Source organism: Tenrec ecaudatus, chromosome 4, assembly GCF_050624435.1.
Source record: "Tenrec ecaudatus isolate mTenEca1 chromosome 4, mTenEca1.hap1, whole genome shotgun sequence".
In the NCBI taxonomy this organism is placed as follows: Eukaryota; Metazoa; Chordata; class Mammalia; order Afrosoricida; family Tenrecidae; genus Tenrec; species Tenrec ecaudatus.
In genome coordinates, this window is record NC_134533.1 from 171,700,928 (window position 1) to 171,721,685 (window position 20,758).

General features: G+C 46.9%; 1 protein-coding gene across 6 annotated transcripts in view; it reads left to right on the forward strand.

The window, feature by feature from the left end:
• Positions 1 to 18,108, forward strand: part of FNDC3B (fibronectin type III domain containing 3B) — a 362,624-nt gene extending 344,516 nt beyond the window's left edge. For all 6 annotated transcript variants that reach the window (XM_075547032.1, XM_075547035.1, XM_075547036.1 and 3 more), the window contains 3 exons: positions 4,197 to 4,363; positions 5,683 to 5,810; positions 14,543 to 18,108. In XM_075547032.1, coding sequence (XP_075403147.1) covers positions 4,197 to 4,363; positions 5,683 to 5,810; positions 14,543 to 14,854 — 607 coding nt within the window. In that variant the 3' untranslated portion in view covers positions 14,855 to 18,108. The remainder of the gene's footprint in view (positions 1 to 4,196; positions 4,364 to 5,682; positions 5,811 to 14,542) is intronic.
• Positions 18,109 to 20,758: the final 2,650 nt, after the last annotated feature.

The window sequence follows — 20,758 nt, forward strand, 5'->3', positions numbered from 1 at the left end:
TGCAGTTCCCAAAGCCCTGTGAGGCAGGCACGGTGACTAGACCAGTTTCAGAGAGGAAGCATTCCCTTCCCTGACTGCAGAGCCCAAGACTGCCCGGCTCTCGGGCCTGAATGCTAACCCAGTCTGCAGTCCCCACAAAGTGGCCGCGAACCCATGTCGGCACATAAGTGAGGCCCCCCCAGGGTCATCTGTCCTCTCCCAGGCGCTAACAGTCATCCTGAAAGGAAGGGGGACCCATATGAACGCCTGTCTCTAGACAAGGGCATTGGCTTGGCTCAGCGTTCAGGACTTAGGGTGGGCAGTGGAGCTGCCTGGCTTGATGTGCCATGCTCATCCTCCACGCCCTTTCTGGCAGCACTCCGGTGCCAGCGACATAAGATCCGCAGTGTAGTTTCTAGCCCCGGCAAGGTGCAGGAGCCGTGGGTGGCACAGAGGGCCCTAGGCACCCTGGCCAGTATGGAACCCAGTATGGGCTCCTGGGCTCCCTTTAAGGAGCTAGAGGGCCCCACTGGTGACGCCTGAGACTGCGTAGGCCTCACTGAGTCTGAGCTACTCGGGGTCTTACTCGAATGCATCCTGGACACATACAGGAATGTGCATGTCCCCATGCCTGCTCGTCGGGCAGGGGAGATGAAACCGGTAACCGCAAGCATGTCACCCCACTGCTTGACCATCAAATGAGACTGGTCACTAATGTGAGGGAGAGCAAATGTCTGGTACAAACGGTGTCCCACCTCCAGGCTCCCCTGACCTGCTGGAGCATAAGGCGGCAGCAGCTGCAGGTGTGCATGAAGAGGCCGCGTGGCAGGAGCCGAGAGTCACCGTGGTGGGCGGAGGCCTCACCTGGGCTCAGGCCCCTGAGAGGCCGCATCCTGATGTCGGCATATTCAGAGGCATTGGAGCAATGCTAATCCTTCATCACCTGCAGCGCTCTCACCGAGCCTTGGGCGCACTGCTAAGCCATGGACCCACCTTATTTCTTAGGACTCCTAAAACAGCCCTCAGGTAGAGCTGTCGGGCACAGGAAGAGCTGGCACTTAGCAGAGGTGAGTGAGTGGGCAGTTAGGGGCAGGCTGCCCACCACCACCTCCCCCCAACAGTGTGGTTACATAGGGAGTGGAGTTGCTCCTAGCTCTGTCCAGATCAGGGCCCTTAGATCACAGGGCCTGCTCCAGGGGGCTGTGCTTCCCTACCCCAGAGGCTGCTGGGTAAGTGCATGGGATCCCCACAAAGACCACGGGTGCTCTAATTGTGAGGGAAGGGTGCCCTGAATGGGGCCACCCTGCGCTTCACCAGACAGCCTGTTCTAAACTCAGGATCCTTGGTTTGTTGCCATTTAAAATGAACTCACCACCATGTAATCGTTGAGTGTTTAATATGCTTAATTCCACCACAAAAGGCCTCTGGCTTATTAATGAATTTTAAAATGAGCATGAACTTTTAAAGTAATTCAGTTCATCTTCGTAGAACAAATATTTGATAAATATTTTTAATTTCTCCCAGAGCAGATGTAGCCATGGGTGGAGGGGGAGGGGGGCCAATAACCCACAGGCGCCTCCCCGAGAGGCCACACCACCACTGGCCACAACCTCGTAGGCTCCTGAGGAAAGATCGTTCCTTCTTCGGTTTCTTGAAATGATGGGAAACCGTTTGAGAAGTGGCATTAAAAGCGAGTCGGTCGTCTTTTGGCACTGCCGTGTGTGTGTTTTGTTAGGTTCATGGGTCTCTTGGTCATCCGAGGAGCAGAGGGAAGTGGACATAGAAAGTACATTTGATGTGACAGCCTCCCAGCAGGACATTCAGACTCGTATCTGAGGGCTATTCTGGGGGGGACTGGGGCTTCAACACTATATGCACTGCCATTGAGTCGCTGCTGGCTCAGAGTGACCCTACACGACAGGGTAGAACTGCCCCTGTGAGTGTTAAAGCTTTACGGGAGTAGTCTGGAAGAACTTTAAGAAAACAGAGGTTTGATGTATTTGAGAATCCATCTCTCTGCTATTTGCCAAGTTTAGATCACACGCCAAGTTCATTGTCAAAAGGAACTCCTCTGCCCAGAGGGCGGCAGGACAAGGGGGCCAGCCCTGACCCTGGTCCTCGGAGGTTGCTTTAAAAGCCGGGCTCTCTCTGGCGTTTCTAATGAAGACGGGTGCCGCGTGGACCGTGTGGTCTAGCCAAGGGCAGCGACTCCCCTCGGAGACTCTGGCCCAGGTGGGGCTGAGTTAATAAGTAGCTGTGTGCCTCTGACATTAGCCAGGGTATCTTCATTAAGGTGGTTTTGTGTCGAGAGCGCTAAATAGGTTGCCATGGTATTTGAGAGTTTCAGCTGGGCTCTTGATGTTCCCGGGAATTAAAACTGCCCAGCCACCGGTCGAAGGCCTTTCCTGACACAGAAAAGCTGAAAGAACATAAGATAGGTGAAACGAGTGGGCTGAGGAAGTTGAGTGTAAGGATTATGGCACACGGGGATATTGTAAATTAGTGTGATGGATGCTGACAAGTTTTAGAAGAGAAGATGTTTCAAGATTGAGAGAAAAAATATATATAGTTGTTTCACTTTGCACCTCCTCCCCACCAAATAAAAACCTCTTCCTGTCATCGAGCCAATCCCGATTCATAGAAACCTTTTTGGACAGCGTAGAACTGCTCCTGTGGGCATCTGGGACGGTCACCTTCACAGGATAGAGAGCCTCCTCTTGCTCCAGAGAAGCAGCTGGTGAATCCGAACTGCCGACCTCGTGCTTAGCAGCCCAACACATAGCCATATGGCCAGCAGGGCTCCCTTCCCTCCAACAAACCGTAGTTGCTAATGAAAGGAGTAAATGTGGGGTTTTTTTGTTTGGATGGTTGGTTTTGGTTTTTGATTAACCGATACCAGAGGAAGACAGCCGTGCGTTAGGGACAAGAGCAGAAAGAGCCGGCTGAGCTTACAAGGGAAGGGGAATTGGTGCTGTTCCGCACATGCATGCCCACCCAGCACACCCCACACAACCAGGCCCTCCTTGGCACTTGGGAAAGCTACTACTGCCCCTAAGAGGACCCTGTCCACAAACAGTACCAGCCACATCAGCAGGCCTACTCGTCTGTGAATCCACAGTGCCTAGCCCACGGGAGATGTTCAATAAATGTTTGCTAGCACACACGTGTATATTCCGCTGACTCCGTCAGCCAAAGCGGCCTATGAGTCAGGCGTTTTGAATCATGATTTGGTCAGCAACCGACTTCTACTTGGCTGCAGAAACGAATTGTCCTTGGATATAACAGAGCCCTAGGAGCAGGGAGAACTGACAGAGCTGCATGGACTAATGCAGCCACGGTCAGCTTGTCTCTGGCCCAGCCTGAATCAGATCCTGCAACTGCTGAAAATCCTGAGTGAAGTATGGAAAATTCTGTTATATCTACTGCTTTGTAGTTAGAAGACTCACAATCCCGTTCCATTGTGAACGTGTTCCCTTCCCAAACCCTAGGAGGAAACTCCTGAAATAGAAGATCATCATTTGCTTCATCTGGCTGGCCCTCATGTATCTTACTGAGACGGTGTCACAGGGCAGAGTCCCCCTGTGGGTCACATGGGAGGGGCTCCAGAGGCTCCTCGTCCAAGCGGACCAGTCCACCGTCTGTTACTGCATTGATCGGATGGCTGATTTTGAGCTCCATAGCTTTCATTTTTCCTCCGAGATCCCTATTTCTTACCTATTTAGGAAAAGGACCTTCTTCTCACAGAAATCTCACAGAAAAATGGATAAGGGGGTCAAACTTTGAAATACTGTTCTGATATAGAAAATTTGATACAGAAAAGTCAGGTAAAGAGATATTTTATTTTGTCAGTATCTAACGCACATTAACTTCCTTCCCTAACGCACAGCAGTATCAGCTGTCAACGCTAAGGTGACATACCTGATTGTAGTAGCAAACACACACATAAGCGACTGATGTTTACGGACCCTAGGCTACAATGAAAGGAATTGCATTCCCAGCTTTGTATGCGCCTACGTGGATATTTTCCTTTTAGGTAGACACGCACTAGTCGACATACTGAAACTTAACCATAACCTAGCAACGGACGCAGTACCCCCACTATAGGGGGGGAAATGTTTACCGAGTTGGCCTCATCCACGCCGCGACGTGTCATCATCATTAGTTTCTTGTCATCATTAAAAGTGCAGCTGGCTAATGGATTCTGCTCCTTCCTCCAGGTTTATTCCAATCTACAGAGGGCCCAGCCACACCTACAAGGTCCAGAGGCTGACGGAGTTCATGGGCTACTCCTTCCGAATCCAGGCAGCGAGCGATGCCGGCGAAGGGCCCTTCTCAGAACCCTATACCTTCAGCACCACCAAAAGTGTCCCCCCTGCCATCAAAGGTGCGTGGACGGCGTGCTCTGCCTGCTTCTTAGAGAGTAAGGGGTTGGTGAACTGAAAGAGAGGCAGGGAAGGAAGCAGGCCTTGTGGAGGGTGAGTTCAGCCCCAGCCATAGTGCTAGCAAGCTCCCACTCTTCATACCAATGTGGCCAGCCCACGGACTGTAATTTGAGTAACAAAGCACTACGGATCACAGAATGACACCTGTGCAGAAACGTTGCAAATACATCATAGCTGGTGCGTAGTCATCGAGTCTCTGTCCAACTAAGACAGTAGTACGGGGTCACTTTGGTAATGATAGAGCCCCCCAGCCCTTGAATACAGCTTCGAGTGTTTGCCCGATCAGAAAAGATTCCTGAACCCACTGATGTTGCTTGCCCTGTTGGTCATTGGAAAGCCACCACGTTTCCCAATGACACTTCGAGGGTCTTTCGGGTACGAGGAGCCCTAACTTTGTTTCTCAAGGTGGTTTGGGGGGTGGGCTCATTCAGAGTAACTAGAACGTGCCTTTGAGAGCACGTCCGTTGATTCCAGGGGGGCCCGGGTGCTCGCACTGCCACGTGGTCCGCCCTCTTCCTCTTCTGTTGGGGTATTCAGGGAAGTCTTGTCTCAGCCGGGGCCCTATTGAGGCTGACAGGGTCTCTTGCTCCATTCTCCCATAAACTATGAGGAGGTTGGGCCAAGTGATAACAGCAGACTAGTTTTTGTTATTGCTGATGTTATTATTTCGCTGAAACGGTATCCTAGAAATAATCTACAAGGAGAAAGTATGTGTCTCTACAAATTAATCTTAAGTAGTACGGAGCTCAGACGTTTACATAGCACCTGTAAGATACTTCCATTTTTAAGGCTGTCGGTGAGGCCCGTCCTCTGGGACTTCCCTCAAAGTGTTACCTGTTCTGCAAACTTGTCTTTAACTGGATGTGGTTTTCTCTTACCTGGAGCTTCCTAGCGTGTTCTTTATGTACACCTCTCATATTAATAACCTGCTTACGTTGTTCCTTTTTTACTACTTGTTTCCTATTTTTGTTCTGTTTATCAACTAATTTTAAATTCTTTGAAACAGTTTCTTTCTCTTTTTTTTAACCAATTTTCCCCTTCCTCCAATGTAGCTGTTAGCCGACTACTCTGGGGGTAGCCTCTCATGCCAACACCGCACCCTCCGGTTCACCAAGAGCCTCAGCAAAGCAGCTCCCCTCTCGGGAAGGACACACAGATGTGCTCCCCGCTGGCTCTGGGATCTCACGTCATGCGATTGAAATATTAATTATTGACAAGATACTCTGAAATCTGACCCTTTGCCTGTGGGTTTATATTTCAGCACCCCGAGTGACCCAGTTAGAAGGAAATTCATGTGAAATTCTATGGGAGACGGTACCACCAATGAAAGGCGATCCTGTCAACTACATCCTGCAGGTACTGGTTGGAAGAGAATCGGAATATAAACAGGTAAGAAAGAGCCATTGTGCATGGCAGAGAGGTGGCTTCCCCGCATCTCGCTGACCACACTGCAAGCCTCTGTTCGTGGACACAAGTGGCTCTCAGTGAGCTCTCGTTCTCCAAAAAACCCGCCTGAAGGTGCTACCTGCATCTTCAGCTTATCGAAGCCCCAGTTTCCACTTCATTTGTATCACGGGCGTTCACCTTCCATGCTCAGTTTTCAAGCAGAGCTTGCTTTGAAAAAAGTTAGGTTTCAAGTCCTGTATTTATTTATTTTTTATATTGGAAATGACGTTTACACGCATCAGAGTACCTGTGTATTTGAAAACTACAGTACTAGTGGGGTGATGACAGACGAGGGGAAATGGCAGCTCAAACTACCGCAGTGCTACTTGCCCGATCGCCGACAAGTGTAAATAGCAGGCGTGAGTCGGTGGCCCCAGCGAGTTGACAGGCGTGTGGAGGCTGGGTGGATGTAAATCTTGAGTGGGTCCCAGGAATATTGGAACAGATTTAGAATGAGTGGAAGTTTGTCCTGGATTCGAAATTACAAATTGCCACGCCCTCCACTGATGTGCCCAGCAGCTGTCCATCGTGAGTTTAGTTGAGAGACAAGCTCCTGTGTTTTTCCTTCAGGGATGAAACGCCCGGTGTGATTGAGGGGCCTCAGGTTTGGTAGTTCTTTAATTGGTACCGGTTCTTTTCCAGTGCCCCGGGCTTCTCGCAATCATTTAGGTTTCGAGAGCCCTAAAAGCATTGTTGATTTAGTCAAATAGGAAACGGTCACTGTTGTAACTTTTGAGACTGCTGTTTAGTCTGTTTCCTCTGCTGTAAAATCTGGGCGAGTTTATACATCAGGTTAGTTCATTCCGTGATGGGATGGTTTCTCAGGCTCATCTGGGGCGTTTAGCCAACTCAGGCAGCTCTCGGTGTACTGCATTATAAACATGGAGTTTAAGGTTTTTTCCTTTTCCGTGACTAATAGGCTGCTCAGCAGAAATTTTTGTCAAACAATCTCAGTAATTAGAAATGCTCCCATCCTTTCCTTGTTTATAACTTTAATCTTTTGCCAAATTCCTTTGTCCAGGAAACACTTTAGGTGTGACCTCTAAAAGATAACTTGTATATTCTTGACTTATATTCGCCGATTCCATCCCAAAGACGCTTGCTCCCACAAAGACATCTCTCTGGGTGCTTTTTCTATTCACAATTGGATTCCCTGTCTCCCACTAACATTTGTTAATTGATGGAATCTGACAACCAAGCTTTATAGGTTTCCTTGAAAATCTAGATTATTTTAAAATGGCATGAGGGCTTTTGTGAGACCCGAGAATTTGTTTTACGGTGGCATGAAGCTCTCATTTAGACCTTGGGTAAAATCAAGTTTGTAAAGGTCCTGCCGGTTCTCTGGGTTTCCCTTAAAGGCCATCTCAGAAAAGGCAACAGTGATAGGCTTTTCTGTTTGTATTTTTAAGTAAGACTAGAAAGAGAGTTCAGAGAGTTCACAGAGGAATAGCAAATGGGGAAGATCGAGAGATCACCACTGCAGGGTTATGAGAGAAGATGTCGGATCCTTCTTCTGCTCAGTCAGTTTGGAACCATTATCCTGCAGGGAACCAATTTTGTTTTCATCACATCTTCTAGAAATTTCAAAGGATCATTTAAAATAGGTGTCCCATTGTTTTTGCATAAATCAGGCACCTTTCCATTTTTTATTTTGCTGCTCAGAAAACTTAATTTTGATTATTTTAAAAAACCCAAAATTTCAAAGTAGCCGCGTATTTGTCATACTCTGCTGAGTGAGATTCCCCCACAAGCAGGTGAGTACAAACAGGTGGCAGAGCGGTGTTTGTATGTTATGCGAGGATCCCAGACATCCCACATTTTCACAGAAGGTTTACATTTATGTGAATTGTATCATTCTCAGATGCAGAAATATTCTAACAGGGTTTGGACAGGTAACTGCTTCAACCAGTACCTTCCTGAAAGTAGCAGAGGTGTTGTGTTGTGATTGGCAGGCAACCTGATGGCTTCTAGTCCATTTTCTGAATCACCATATCCTCCCACAGGATCCTTTCACCCCTTTCTGTGATTCACAACTTCTTTCTTTTGTTTTTGTTGTTGAGGTTGGAAATCAACAGGAACCCCTAGTTGCTTTTACCCTGACGGTTTTATGGACTTATAACTCATGTACCATACAACTGGATGGTTTAAATAGGTGTAAAAGAGTTATATAAGCACCACCCCAGTCAATGTTAGCACATGTTCCTCATTCTGGTATTCATGATCGTTAGCTCCCTATTCCCCCTCCCCAGCTTTCCCCATCATCATCCTAACAAAGGACGGGTCTCGTTAACTGTCTGAATAGTTCATTGAATTTCATATAAAGAAAAGCATACCAAAGAAGCCTGACAGCAACGAAATAAAACACTGAAAAACCTTAATGCAAAAGGAAGCAGAAAATACTTAAAAGGAGAACAAGTTATAAAGGTGTCAAAAGGGAAAATGATCAGTAAGCTGTTCACTGTATCTGCAGTGATCCACCCTCCAGGACACTGTTGGAGGGGAGGACGCGTCACCTCATCTGTCAGTGGACCCAGGGAATCAGTAGAGGGGCTCAATCCACATGCCGGCTCTGCCAATATAGGTTGGGCTTTCACTGTGATCCATCGCCTTCTTCAAACTGGGTGGTGAGAATTTAAGCTCTGATACAGGTGTGTGTGCGCACACACCCCCCCCATGTGTTTTATTCATAATCCTGTGATCACACTGGTTGGCATAGTCCCGTGTGGACTTGGCTGACTATGTTAAGAAAGGATTGGTAGCGTTTCTTCAGTAAACCTGGATCCTTCGTTCTTGAGACGTGGCTTTATGTGACCCACGATCCTAAAAACTGCTAGGACAACAATGTACGCAAATCCGGGATATCTCCGCTATTGCCAGTAGTAGAGGAGACTAATTCTTCTGAGACCAAACTGAAAACAGATAAGACAACACAAAGCCAGATTATTTAGTCAGCATCAGAGTGCTCTACGCAAAGAGAGGAATCTCAAAATCCAAGGGCTCATGTACCTGGCTGTGTCTCCCAAAATATTTGCAGAACAATCTATTTGGACAGTTCCGTTGGCGTGAAAACAGTCCCCAAGACGTCGGGGGTGGTTGCAGGCAACCCACCTTCAAACCCCACTTCTGACACCAAGAAACTATCAGTGAACAACAGTACTGGGATCTCTGTCGGAATCAAAGGAAAGCGTTTTTATTAAAGGAATTGCCCGGTTTGAACCAGGGGAAAGCTCGATCTGGCCAAGGGACACGAAGTACTCTAAAGTCAAGAGATAGGAAAGAGTTACTCAGAGATCAAAACTGATACGCATTTGGTGGGTTGACATGTACGAAGTTAGCAAGTGGTTCTAACTGGTTAGATTTGAGATCTTCGTAAAATGGCTGACCACAGAGTAACCAGGTGTTTACTGAACCCGCTTGTTGTTGTTGTTAAAGAACTTTATTGCCTATTCAACCATATTAACAACCTTCCTGAGAATTTCCAGGAAAAAACTTCTGAGCAGGAGCCAAGCAGACAAAATGGAGTCTGAAGTCACAGTCATACCAGATGCCTCAGTTGTAAAGTTTGAAAGGCGCTCCCTGGTGACCCAAACCAATCGCACTGCTGCGTCGTTAATGCCAACTTGCAAACAACTGTGTAGAACGGGCCAGAGCTGTCATCCAGAGGGCTGCCGCATGGTAAACACCAACAGAAGTAGACTGTCTCAGCTTTCTCCTGACGCTAGTAGATGTGAACCACCAACCTTATGATTAGCAGCTGAGTGCTGTACTCACTGAGCCACACACAGGACACTTCCCGTCAGAGTGAGGACGTCCTAACTCCCTCTCTTTCCCACAGTCCATTCTGTGCTGTAGATCCTGTCTAGAGCAGCGGTTCTCAACCAGTGGATCGTCACCCCTTTGGGGGTCGAATGACCCTTTCACGTATTTCCGGTGGTCTTAGGAAATGAGCCACTGTCTCCAGGCAGGCCCACCCACACGCAGCTACGCCCACAAACGAGTACCTGGCGTGAAGACTGTTACCCATGCTACACCATGCTTCAAGACAAATTTCATTTGTCATTAGAAATAAATATTTCACGGGACATAATTCTATTGTTTTTGAGATGAATCACTGTGCTTTAATTATGTTCAATTTGTAACGATGAAAATGCATCCTGCATATCAGAAATTTACATGATGATTCATAACAGTAGCAAACTTAGTTATGAGGTAGCAACGAAAATAATTTTATGGTTGAGGGGTCACCACTACATGAGGAACTGTATGAAAGGGTCGTGGCATTAGGAAGATTGAGAACCACGGCCCTAGAGATAAGAGGATTGTGCAGCTCCCAAATCAAATAGAAAGTAGGGGGCTCTCCCACGAGACTTAGTCATCGTGTAAGTGTGAGTAGCATTTGTTCTGTTCCATGTAAACATGATGAAAAGATGAACCGTTACGACAACGTACATTGTGGCTGTTGGACGTAACAAGAATTTGTTCCTCGTAGTACAGTCACTGCACAATCACTGTGTGTTTGAAGCCTTTTCTTCTTCTGACCATCTAGTTCTACCCTTTGAGGAGTAAATGTTTTGCTTTTTGGAGTCCAGTGATTGATGCCATGCATTGAAAAAGCATGATTGGCTCAGTATGTTTATATGCAGACATTGCTATAGAATACAGTTTCGTTCAGTCTGGTTTTTATTGGCAAGATTGGCTGTGTTCGAATCTGCTGTTTAATGTTACATATTTTTAGACTAATGGGCCTATCAGGGAAGTCAAGTTTGTTTGTGGGAAAATGCCACCAATTTTTGGGGGGCTTTTTTTGGACAAACTTTTTGAAGCCCTCTCATCTAAATACTAATATCATCACTTTTAATTAAATCTAGGCCTTACAGGTTATTTTTTCTGTTTCCTGTTGGAAACGCTTGGAGATAAAACAACCACCCTGCAGGGCAGGCTTAGTCGCCGGGGATTAGTGCTCTTCACATGACCGTGTCTTCCCTATGTTTACCCAGAAATGGTTACGGCAAGTCGTGGCTCATCAAAAGCCACCGTGGAGTCAGGGACAATTTGTACTCTGTGTTTTTGCTTCGCCCGATTCAGTAAACAGTCACTTCGACATGGTGTTTTGAGTACCTTGTTCACTTGCTCTGGACACGAGATGGGGAACGAAGCCTATTGATGTCATGTGTGCAAAGCAATGGTTAAAATAATTATTATAGCCCAGGGATAGTGAGCAGAGGGAAATGAGGAGCTATCATTTTTGTGCATCTGCCCCAGCAGAGCGAATGGCTCTCTGGGAGTGCTCGGCGCATAGCTCAATTACGGTTCTAATCAGACAGCACCCACTTATGCAGCTTCGTTATTCATGATTCGCCGCCCCTGGTCGGCCTGTAGTACTCACTCTGTAAGCGCGGCTTGCATGCAGTACGGAGTTTCAAAGTGACGGGGTTATGGCTGCTTTGGGACTGAAAATAGACGTCGCCGTGGATTGTATTTACAGGTGACGGGTGTAACCTCCGTGTAAACACCATCCTCTTCCCCAAAAGTCGAGACTCTGCGTGTTGTTCTGTTTCGCTTTGTCTTCTGTGTTTTAATGAAACCAGGCCTCCAAATTCATTCTGGCTCAGCTCCCTGGAAGAATTCCCCTTTCCCAACTCGGTGACACTAAATCAGAATCTGCAGTTAAACACAATCCCCGGGGATTCTTAAAGAGCCTGTATCACCTGGGCATCTTGTTAAAATGAAGAGACTAGTTCAGTAGGGTGGGGGTGGGGGTGGGGGTGGGGGTGGCGGGAGATGCAGCTCTCTGCAGAAGGTTGAGCCTGAAGAAGCTGCTTGAAATGCTGATGCTAAGTTTGCCTTGATTCTTGCTGATTGACTGAATTTCACTCCACTTGTGGGGAAATCGTAAATCTACCCATAAAATATTACTGGGCATTAAAATGCGTACAGATGTTGATTTGACTTTTCTACTACTCATAAATATTCCAAGCACAAGCTCCCCCCACCCCCACCCCCTTGCCTCCCAGGAATTTTCATTGTAAAACATTTATTTGAAAAATGTTAATTTTGCCTACAGGCTTACAACTGATCATCTGATAAAAGGTGTAGGGTAAAGACAGTGTTTTACACACACACACACACACACACACACACTCACTCCATAGCCCTACACAGACCACAGTAATTTTAATCCAAAAAGAAGAAATAGAAGCCTTGAAGGTGGAAAAAGAGTCAGCAAACGTGAAGAAATTGCATCGTGTTGGCAGTTTGAATTTTGTCACAGATGGCTCATCTTAGCGTTATGGCTTTAAGAAGAAAGCCCTCCAAGCGTCTGCTAATCTGTCGCGTTCTGCATTGACCCGGGTGGCATCCCTCCGCGTTAGCGGGATGCGAGTCCCTACAGCATGACACCCGCAGCGGCTGCAGTTGACACAGGCGCGTTCAGCGACATGGGTTGCTCTCCTCACTCTGCGGCCCTGATGCCCTCCCCGTGATTCTCCCTCCGCTGCAGCAAGCTCATCGCCACCCCACCCTCAGTGCCACATGGGCCCCTTTCCCCAGCCCATACAGTGCTAGCCCTTTGGGGATTGGCCGTTAAGTGACTCATTGTCATGTTTTCAAAATTCAACCATGTGGAGCATGTATCAGGACCTTCACATCCCTTTATGCCTGGGGAATATTCCACTGTATGTATCTCTGCTGCATTTCCATTTTCTGTCCATCCTCGGGCGGATGTTTAGCTTGTTTCCACTTCCTGGCAATTAGGAAAGGTGCTGCAATACAAATACTGTATCACTTTTTAGAACCCCTGTATAATGCGGAGGGTGGGGGCGGTGGTGGCAGATGCTGTCAAGTCGGCTCCACGCTCAGCAGTCCTCTGGGACAGAGGGCGCTTCCTCGGCGGTAATCACTGTGTAAATAGCCTGCACATCATTCTCCCCTGGAACAACAGGTAGATTTGAACTGCTGGCCTTCCAGTCAGCAGGCAAGCACGTGGCCACTGTGCCACCAGCACCCCTGCTGCCTTCTGTCATCCTATAATCATTGGAGGCATATGCCGGGCTTGCCGAGCCTCGACTCGCTCCTTGTACCATTCAGGACAGCGCTTCAGCAACGAGGAGGCACTGCTAAGCCAACAGCCGGCCTGCGCACTGATGTGCCCCTTGCTAGCTCTTGGGGGTGGGGAGCCTTCGTGAAGAGCTGCAGCCGTGGCCCTCCAGAAATTCAGTGTGTCCTTTCCCCGGCGACCCTCTCCAGCAGAGTGTTAATCTGAATGGAGGATGCTGGACTATTCGTTTTCCGTCATCTGGCTCTGACTTCATACCCTGGAATGGACGTGTCAGAATTACTTTGAATTACATAGTTCATCAGATCAAAGACAAATTGAAAAAAATAATATTGCCTATATGCTTCTTGTGATGCTAAAATGGGTCACTTCAATTAAAAAAAAAAAAACCCTCCTACCTGAACTTAGCCTTTTAAAGTGGGTTGGATGGGGGCGGCAGGGAAAGCCCCACAGAGGTCCTCCGTGGACATGAATGACCATGCAGGCAGAGGTAGGATGGCCCACTACCCCGATGCGGAGGGCAGCACAGTCCCGGGAAAGTCCCCCCTCGTTGGTGGTGCGGCTGTGCACAGCCTGGTGACCACATGTGGCCAGAGAAGCAGCAGCTCCTCCAGACCGCTGGGCTGTGAGCGCCACACATCGGGCCCTTGACGCCAGCCAGCGCCAGCGCTTGGCTGCACTTGACTCCTGCAACGCTCATGTGTAGCCAGCCCTGATAAAATGTCCAATTTGAAGACGAACAAAAGATTAACAAAGGGAGGGAGACGGATCACCCATTTGCCCCTGAAATGTGCTCGGTATCAGTGGGTGTCCAGGGAAATACAGAGGATACCGTTCACCTTATAGAAGCCTGGCAGAATGGGTGCAGGTGAAATGTGAGCAGGTGCGATCTGACCTTCACTGATGGCCGTGCAGAGCACTCCGGTCACCTGGGGAAACTTTCTCATGGAGTTGGACATAGAGCCTCCCTCTAACTCGGCACTTCTCTTCCGTATTTGCGCGAGAAAAAGAAAAACTCAGATCCTCAAAGGTTTATCCCCAAATGTTCTTAGCAGTCTTCGTAGGAAAAATCTAAACGAGAAATAACCAAGCATTCGCCAAAAGGAAAATGAATGAAGTGAAGCTGCCCATCAAAAAAAGGAATGAATTTCTCAGCCACTCAGCAACCCGGAGGAAGTTCGTCACAAAGACCATGTCCTGTACAAGTCCATTTGTATGTCGTTTTAGGGCGAGGGAGACCAGCTAGGGACAGAGGGGGGATGCAGGTGTGGCGTCTTGACTGGGGAGTGTTGCCTGGTGTAGTCAATTGCTAGAAACCATCTAGCCAGACACTTTGTTATTGTCTACACATTATACTTCAATCCTTTAACATGGTGCTGTGCTCAGGAGACCAAATCGAGTCCTTTAAGTATTAAATCATCTCCTGATTTCATAGCCTGAATTATTACAGTTAGGTATGCCTTTGTTATTTAAAGTGACTGACTGTCAACAGAGCCGCTGACTTTGTATGTCATGTTTTATTCCAACCTTCATAAACCAAGCCAGTGTTCACGACGCCCCAGTGTTGCTATGTTAAAGCCTTGTAATAAATTCATTGATCGGACTCTCCCTTTTCTTGAAGGTGTATAAGGGAGAAGACGCCACGTTCCACATCTCAGGCCTCCAGAGCAACGTGGACTACAGGTTCCGTGTGTGCGTGAGCCGTCGCTGTTTAGACACCTCTCAGGAGCTAAGCGGAGCTTTCAGCCCCTCTGCGGCTTTTGTACTACAGCGAAGTGAGGTCATGCTCACAGGGGACATGGGGAGCTTAGATGACCCCAAAATGAAGAGCATGATGCCTACTGATGAACAGTTTGCAGCCCTCATTGTGGCTGGCTTCGCAACTTTGTCTATTTTATTTGCCTTTATATTACAGTACTTCTTAATGAAGTAAACACACCCAACAAAACTTAGAGGTATGGATTTCATTAATGCTACACATTTTAGTACACACATTTATTCGGCTACTCCCTTTACGTCTTTTTGTTGTTGTTTGATTTATACGCTTCTCTTGTTTTACAGATTTAGCTAGGAGAAATATATATTATATCTATATATCAGTGTTTTGGTGCACCTTTTTGAAATGCAAGACTAGGAAGAGGTTAAACTGGATTTTAAAAGAAGAAAACACACACACACAAACAAGCCAGATACCAAAAGCTAGCTTTCTTTTAAGTTTTCACATTCATCTTTTTTTGTTTTTTCTGTTCTCACTGATGTCTTTTTTGCAAGCCTTTGGGGGGTTTTTTGGTTTTTGTTTCTAATGTTTAGTAATTTATATTCCCCAGTCACTTAGGTTGTGGCCATGTGTATGTGTAGACCTGAATCACAGTTGGGTAGTGAAGGGCTGGGACTTCAGTGGTGTCGGAGCGTTGCCAGCGCCGTACCTTACAGAAGCTCAAGTTTACTAAGACACGACTGCCTGAAACGCGTTCCGTGCTATGTCACTCAGTTGTTGAATTGTTTAGCTCATTTAAATTAAAATGTGTACTTCACCCGAAAATGTTTTAATAATCTGTATTTCTTATGATTTTAACACTATGAGCTGCCTGTCTACAAAATCAAGTAACCAAAATGCACCTCTAGGTGATGGAGCATTGTAGGTTTTGGCCGCGTCGATTCCTAGCAGTAACTTTGAGGGCATTGTGCAATAGTTAGTTGTTTTCCTTGTTCCGCTACTTTAAACGCTGCTTTAACTTGTGTATGTGTCTCTGTATATAACGGCTTCTAATCTAATCACTAGAGTTAATTATAGTCTGTTATGTTTGACCAGAATGATGTGATGACAACTGGTGACGGTGTTAGTGCCTCTGCCCATTGTCCACAATTCACACTAAGGATGAGTGAGCTTCCTGCACGTCAGCTCCTTCTTTCTGAAAGATTTGCCGCTAGGCCGTTGTTTGAGGTATCAATGCAGTGATTGGATTTCAGTACCTTCACTCAGTGCACAAAACGCTAACGTGACAGCAGATAAAAACGGATAACGCCCCCAAAATGAGTCGTCTAAAGGGTTAGTTCCTCTGCGTGTGGGGTTGACCAGGCCAGGTGTGGAGAGGGCGAGGGACGGCATTAGGCGGTAAGCACAGGGTGTTTGGGGGTGAAGAAGCCTCGATTCTCTCCCTGGACCTGTCACTAACTTGCTGCGTGACCAAAACATGTCACTTTACCTCTGTGCCTCAGTTTTCCCATGCATTAAAAAGATACAGTAAAAATGGGGATTCTAAATGTTTGTAAGTGCTTTGAGATCCTTGACCCACAGGTGCTATTGCAGTGTCAATGTCCCTCTTGCATGTTTCTTTGGAGTCACGAGATCATCCGTTTTAACCCAAAGTCCTTGGATTAGTTGAACGAAGACCATGATGTCCGCGTACCTCAGGGACACTATGGAGTTGGAGGTGCAAACATATTCCAAAAGGGTGTGACAGACACGGTGTATCCCCCTGCGTCAGTTTTGTCTATTTTTGCTCTTTGGTTTTTCTCAATCATAGCTCCTTTGTGCTTGGTCTATGTTGTCTTAAGATGCAGTATCCTGTACTAGCGTATAATATTCCCATACCAAAGTCATGGGGAAACCAACATTATTTTGGGGGTTTTTTTGGTTTATTTATACTATATTCTGCATACAGTACTTTAAATGCCAATTACAGTGCAATCTTTATTTATTGTAAAATTTTTAAAATGTACTTATGTACTAATTTTCCCTTGTAGCATGTTATTATTGTTATTATGTTTTTGGTATGTGTTTTATACTTTTGTAATTCTAGGTCACTCTGTTCTTTGGCAACATCTGTAGTAGTATTAATCACCTGACAATTTCTTGTATTTTTAAGGAGAAGAGCATCTAGTGCATTAAATGCCAAAAATAAAAATCCATTATCGGTGATTGAAACGTTTACATGTACCCCCCCCCAAAAAAAAATCATAATCATCTCTTGAAAGTGGTTAGATCAATGAATTATTCCATGTGCCTATATTGATGTAGTAAATAATAGAGAATTTTGTATTTTGTTACTGACTATAATCGGTTTAATTCGCCTTGCAAACTAATGGCACCAAGGTAAATATATTTTTGCGGAAGTTCTTCTGAAACTCACCCATCTGTTTAAGGAAATGTGTGGTGTGACCCTCTCTGACACAGCATCTGCGTTTTCAGATACGATTTCACGCAGGTGTTTCGGGAAAAGGGCATGTTTTAGGGGATGAAGAGTCAACCGAGTACAAAATCCCTACTGTTTGCAAAGAAAAATAGCCCTTTGGGGAGCGCTTCAGCATGGCTGCTGTGAAGGAATTCTCTGAATTGGTGATTGCCCTTCCTAACGTGAAATTACACCAACCTTGTTAGGAAGATTTGATCTTTCTGAGATTTCATACTGTCTGTTCGACCAGCAGGAAGCGGAAGCGTGTGAAATACAAGCTGACGGCACTTTATTTCATTGCTCTCCACACTCTGGTATTTGCTCGAATCCCTTCTTCAGAAAACTGCTGTATGTGGCACTGTGCTCTGTCACGCAGATGTGATATCGGTCTGTGACTATACACTGCCATTACACATGAACAATAAAATAAAGTGTTATAGGAATCTTAACTTCTTCCTCGTGGTCAATAGGAGGAAGCAGCTGTCTTTTTATGCTCGGCTTCTCTCCGTGTCCGGCTCACCCCTGGCCCCAGAAACTCCAGTCGTATCACGTGATGCTAACGGCCTTGGGTTCTCCAAGAAACCTTTTATAAAGAAAACTTGTTTGAAATAACGTTTTGTTTTTTCCTTGTCATATGCCTTGTTCTTATCCACTTGAAACGTTGGCATTTTCTACCCTTGTTTTGTTGGCTACAGTACGTCAGTGTTCATGTCAGAATTGAAAAGTGCCCTAACAGAATGTGTTTGCACAGGTCTTTAAATGGAAAAACAGAATGTTTTACCTCACTGTTGGACGCACATTCCAAGCTTTTCAACTTTAGGGGAGAAAGAAAGATAAAGAATCATGCTTTCCTGTATTGTAAATTTTAAGACTATTTCCTATACCTTGTATTAAAACTGTCGTATCAATTTTAATGTATAGATTTTGCAAATATTATGCTCTATGTAATACCTAACTGTATCTGTAGTGTATATGTAATATATTTATGCCCAATAAATGTTTTAATTCTTTCTGACTGGGTTTTTCTGCCTTTTGTAGACTGACTGCTACTGTTAGCTTCTAGACACTGGAGCACCCTCCTCCAGCTTTGCAAATTGACAGACCTTTAGGGACCTCGCAGAACGTAACATAGCTGCCATCCAAGGAGCAGCCGTAACTCGCCTCCTGCTGGCTGAGGCATGGCAGAGCCGATGCCCATCATCGCATGGACTGATATTTCAAAAGGAACTTCAATTACAGATCTCTCTGTAAAATCTCCTAAGGGCATACGTACATAATCTGCAACACTTCGCCAACTGTGTGCCCACTAACGTGGCGTGGACGACACAGGCCGATCGATGGGCTGCCCATTTATCACCACACCGTGTGTGTGGAGGGTCTGTGTTCCCCATTGCCTAGCATTTCATCTCTATAACAACTCAGGTGTCCACAGCGCCCTCTGTACACCTGAGGCCCAGTCCAGATGCAGCAGCATTAAAACCATTTCCACAGTGGCCGGAGTTATGTCACCATTAGGTTAGATGGTTTTGCTAGAAATCCTGTTTCTCCCCCCCGCCCCCGCCCCCACCCCCAAGCATTGGAGAATGTACTGCTTATAACTTGAAGCTCACGTGTAGAGATTGGTGGTCGTTCTTATCTGTAAACACAGCATGCTCACGAGATTTTGACTGCTCCTGACATTCCTCTACAGACAACTGTTTCTTCCGGTCCCAACTGCCCTCAAGGTGATAGAAATGGGAGGGGAGTCGTTTGCACTAGATTTTGGAACCGTGACCAAAGAAAGCTGAATGATAAATTGGCAGAGGAAAAACTGAGTACCAATTTCCGCTTAAACACAGATACCCAGAAGGCTCAACGCCCGGCAGCCCGTCCCTTTCAAGTGGTGCCACAAGGGGCCCAAACAAATGGCTGAAGCCGGCAGAGTCCCAGAACCGACGGCTTCGCCCCCATCACATGCAGAAGCCTGTGACTTTGAAAGGGAAAGCTACCATAGAAGGTCCCTGTGCTGGGAGACGCTCTCCGTCGTTTCCGTACTAGACCACAGGGCATCAGGAACCTAAGCATACGGGGCGTCAAGCACCTCACCCCAAGAACCTGGTGGTACCAAAAAGCTCGCCCATGAAGTCCCTCAGCCAATCACCCTTGGGAGTTCTGCGTGACATTAGCTGCACGTTAACCGTACTGTACCCGAGCTGAACGCAGGCTGAGTAAGGGCTGGTTCTGGGGTGTCTGTAGTTTCCCGAGGGACAGTTTCTGGGGTGTCTGTGTTTGTAGTTTCCCAAGAGAGTGCGCAGAGCCATGATTGAGGGGCACTGCCCTGAACAGAAGCAAGCCGCAATCCCAGTCAGTGTCTCAGTCGGCCATCGAAGGTTAAGCTGGCGCCTGATGGAAGCTGCGAAGGGGCGTGCCAAGACCCAGACCAGCCGCATCGAAGCGTCGAGAGACCACAGCGAGAAGCCGCTTCAGCAGAGCTGCAGGAGACCCCTCTGTAGTTGAGGATGGGCCATGGAAAAGGGACACTTGGACAAGACGAAATGGGGACGAAAGGACCGTAGGATTTAAAGCCAATGCTGACCCCTCCCTGCCATCGAGTCAGTTCCCACGCACAGTGACCCTAGAGCAGTGGTTCTCAACCGTCCTCGTGCTGAGACCCTTTCGTACAGTTCCTCATGTGGTCGTGGCCCCCCAACCGTAACATTATTTTCATTGCTATGTCAAAACTCACTTTGCTACTGTGATGAGTCGGGCAACCCCTGTGAAAGGGCCGTTCGGCCCCCTGGTTGAGAACCGCTGCCCTATAGGACAAGCTACAACTTGCCCTTGTGAGTCTCTGAGAGGGCTAACTCTACAGGGGTCCAGAACCCCGCCTTCCTCCTGAGGAGCAGCTGGTGGTTTCAAACTGCTGACATGGCCGCAGCAGCCCCCAACCCCCACCCTCCACCCCCAGTGCTCCGTTTCAACGGACTAAAAATTACTGTAACCCTAACAATGGAAAGGGAGGGAGAATGCAAAGATTAAGATCAGGCTGAGACCACAGACCCAGAGGAGAACTACTGAACCAAAGGGAAAAGGTGAATTTCCAGAATGAAAACACATCCATCGATGAAAATCCCACCTCTCCCAGGATCCGCCATCTGGAAACTTCCAGACCGTAGGCCAGGAGAAGCTCCCAAACTGTAAAACAATAAACAGGGCACACATGCGGAATCAGGATGGCTTTCAGACTCCTCAGCCTGGAATGTTGAAAGCCAAAAGTCAGTTAAAGCAATACAAGATTTTGAAAGGAAAAGATTTTTCCCTCTGCTGCTCATGCGCGTGCGTGCGCGCGCACACGCACGCACGCACACACACACACACACACAAACGGTTATTTGAAACAAACCCCCACAGGATAGCTTGCCTCAGACTAATTAAGCCTAATCACTAAATCTGCAGTTTACTTTGGGGAAGGAGCGCCTGTCACACTGTCCTGTTGACGCTGCTCTCTACCCAACAGAACGTTCCCTTCCAATTTGCAGCTAAAAAGCCCTAGATGGAGTCACTCGGAGTCAATTGAATAGTGCATTTGCTTCCTACTCATTGTTTGGGGGAACAAGGGACAGATTCTATTTTTTGTTTGTTTTCCCTATTTTAACTTTTTAGAAATCAATTTTGTTGGCATA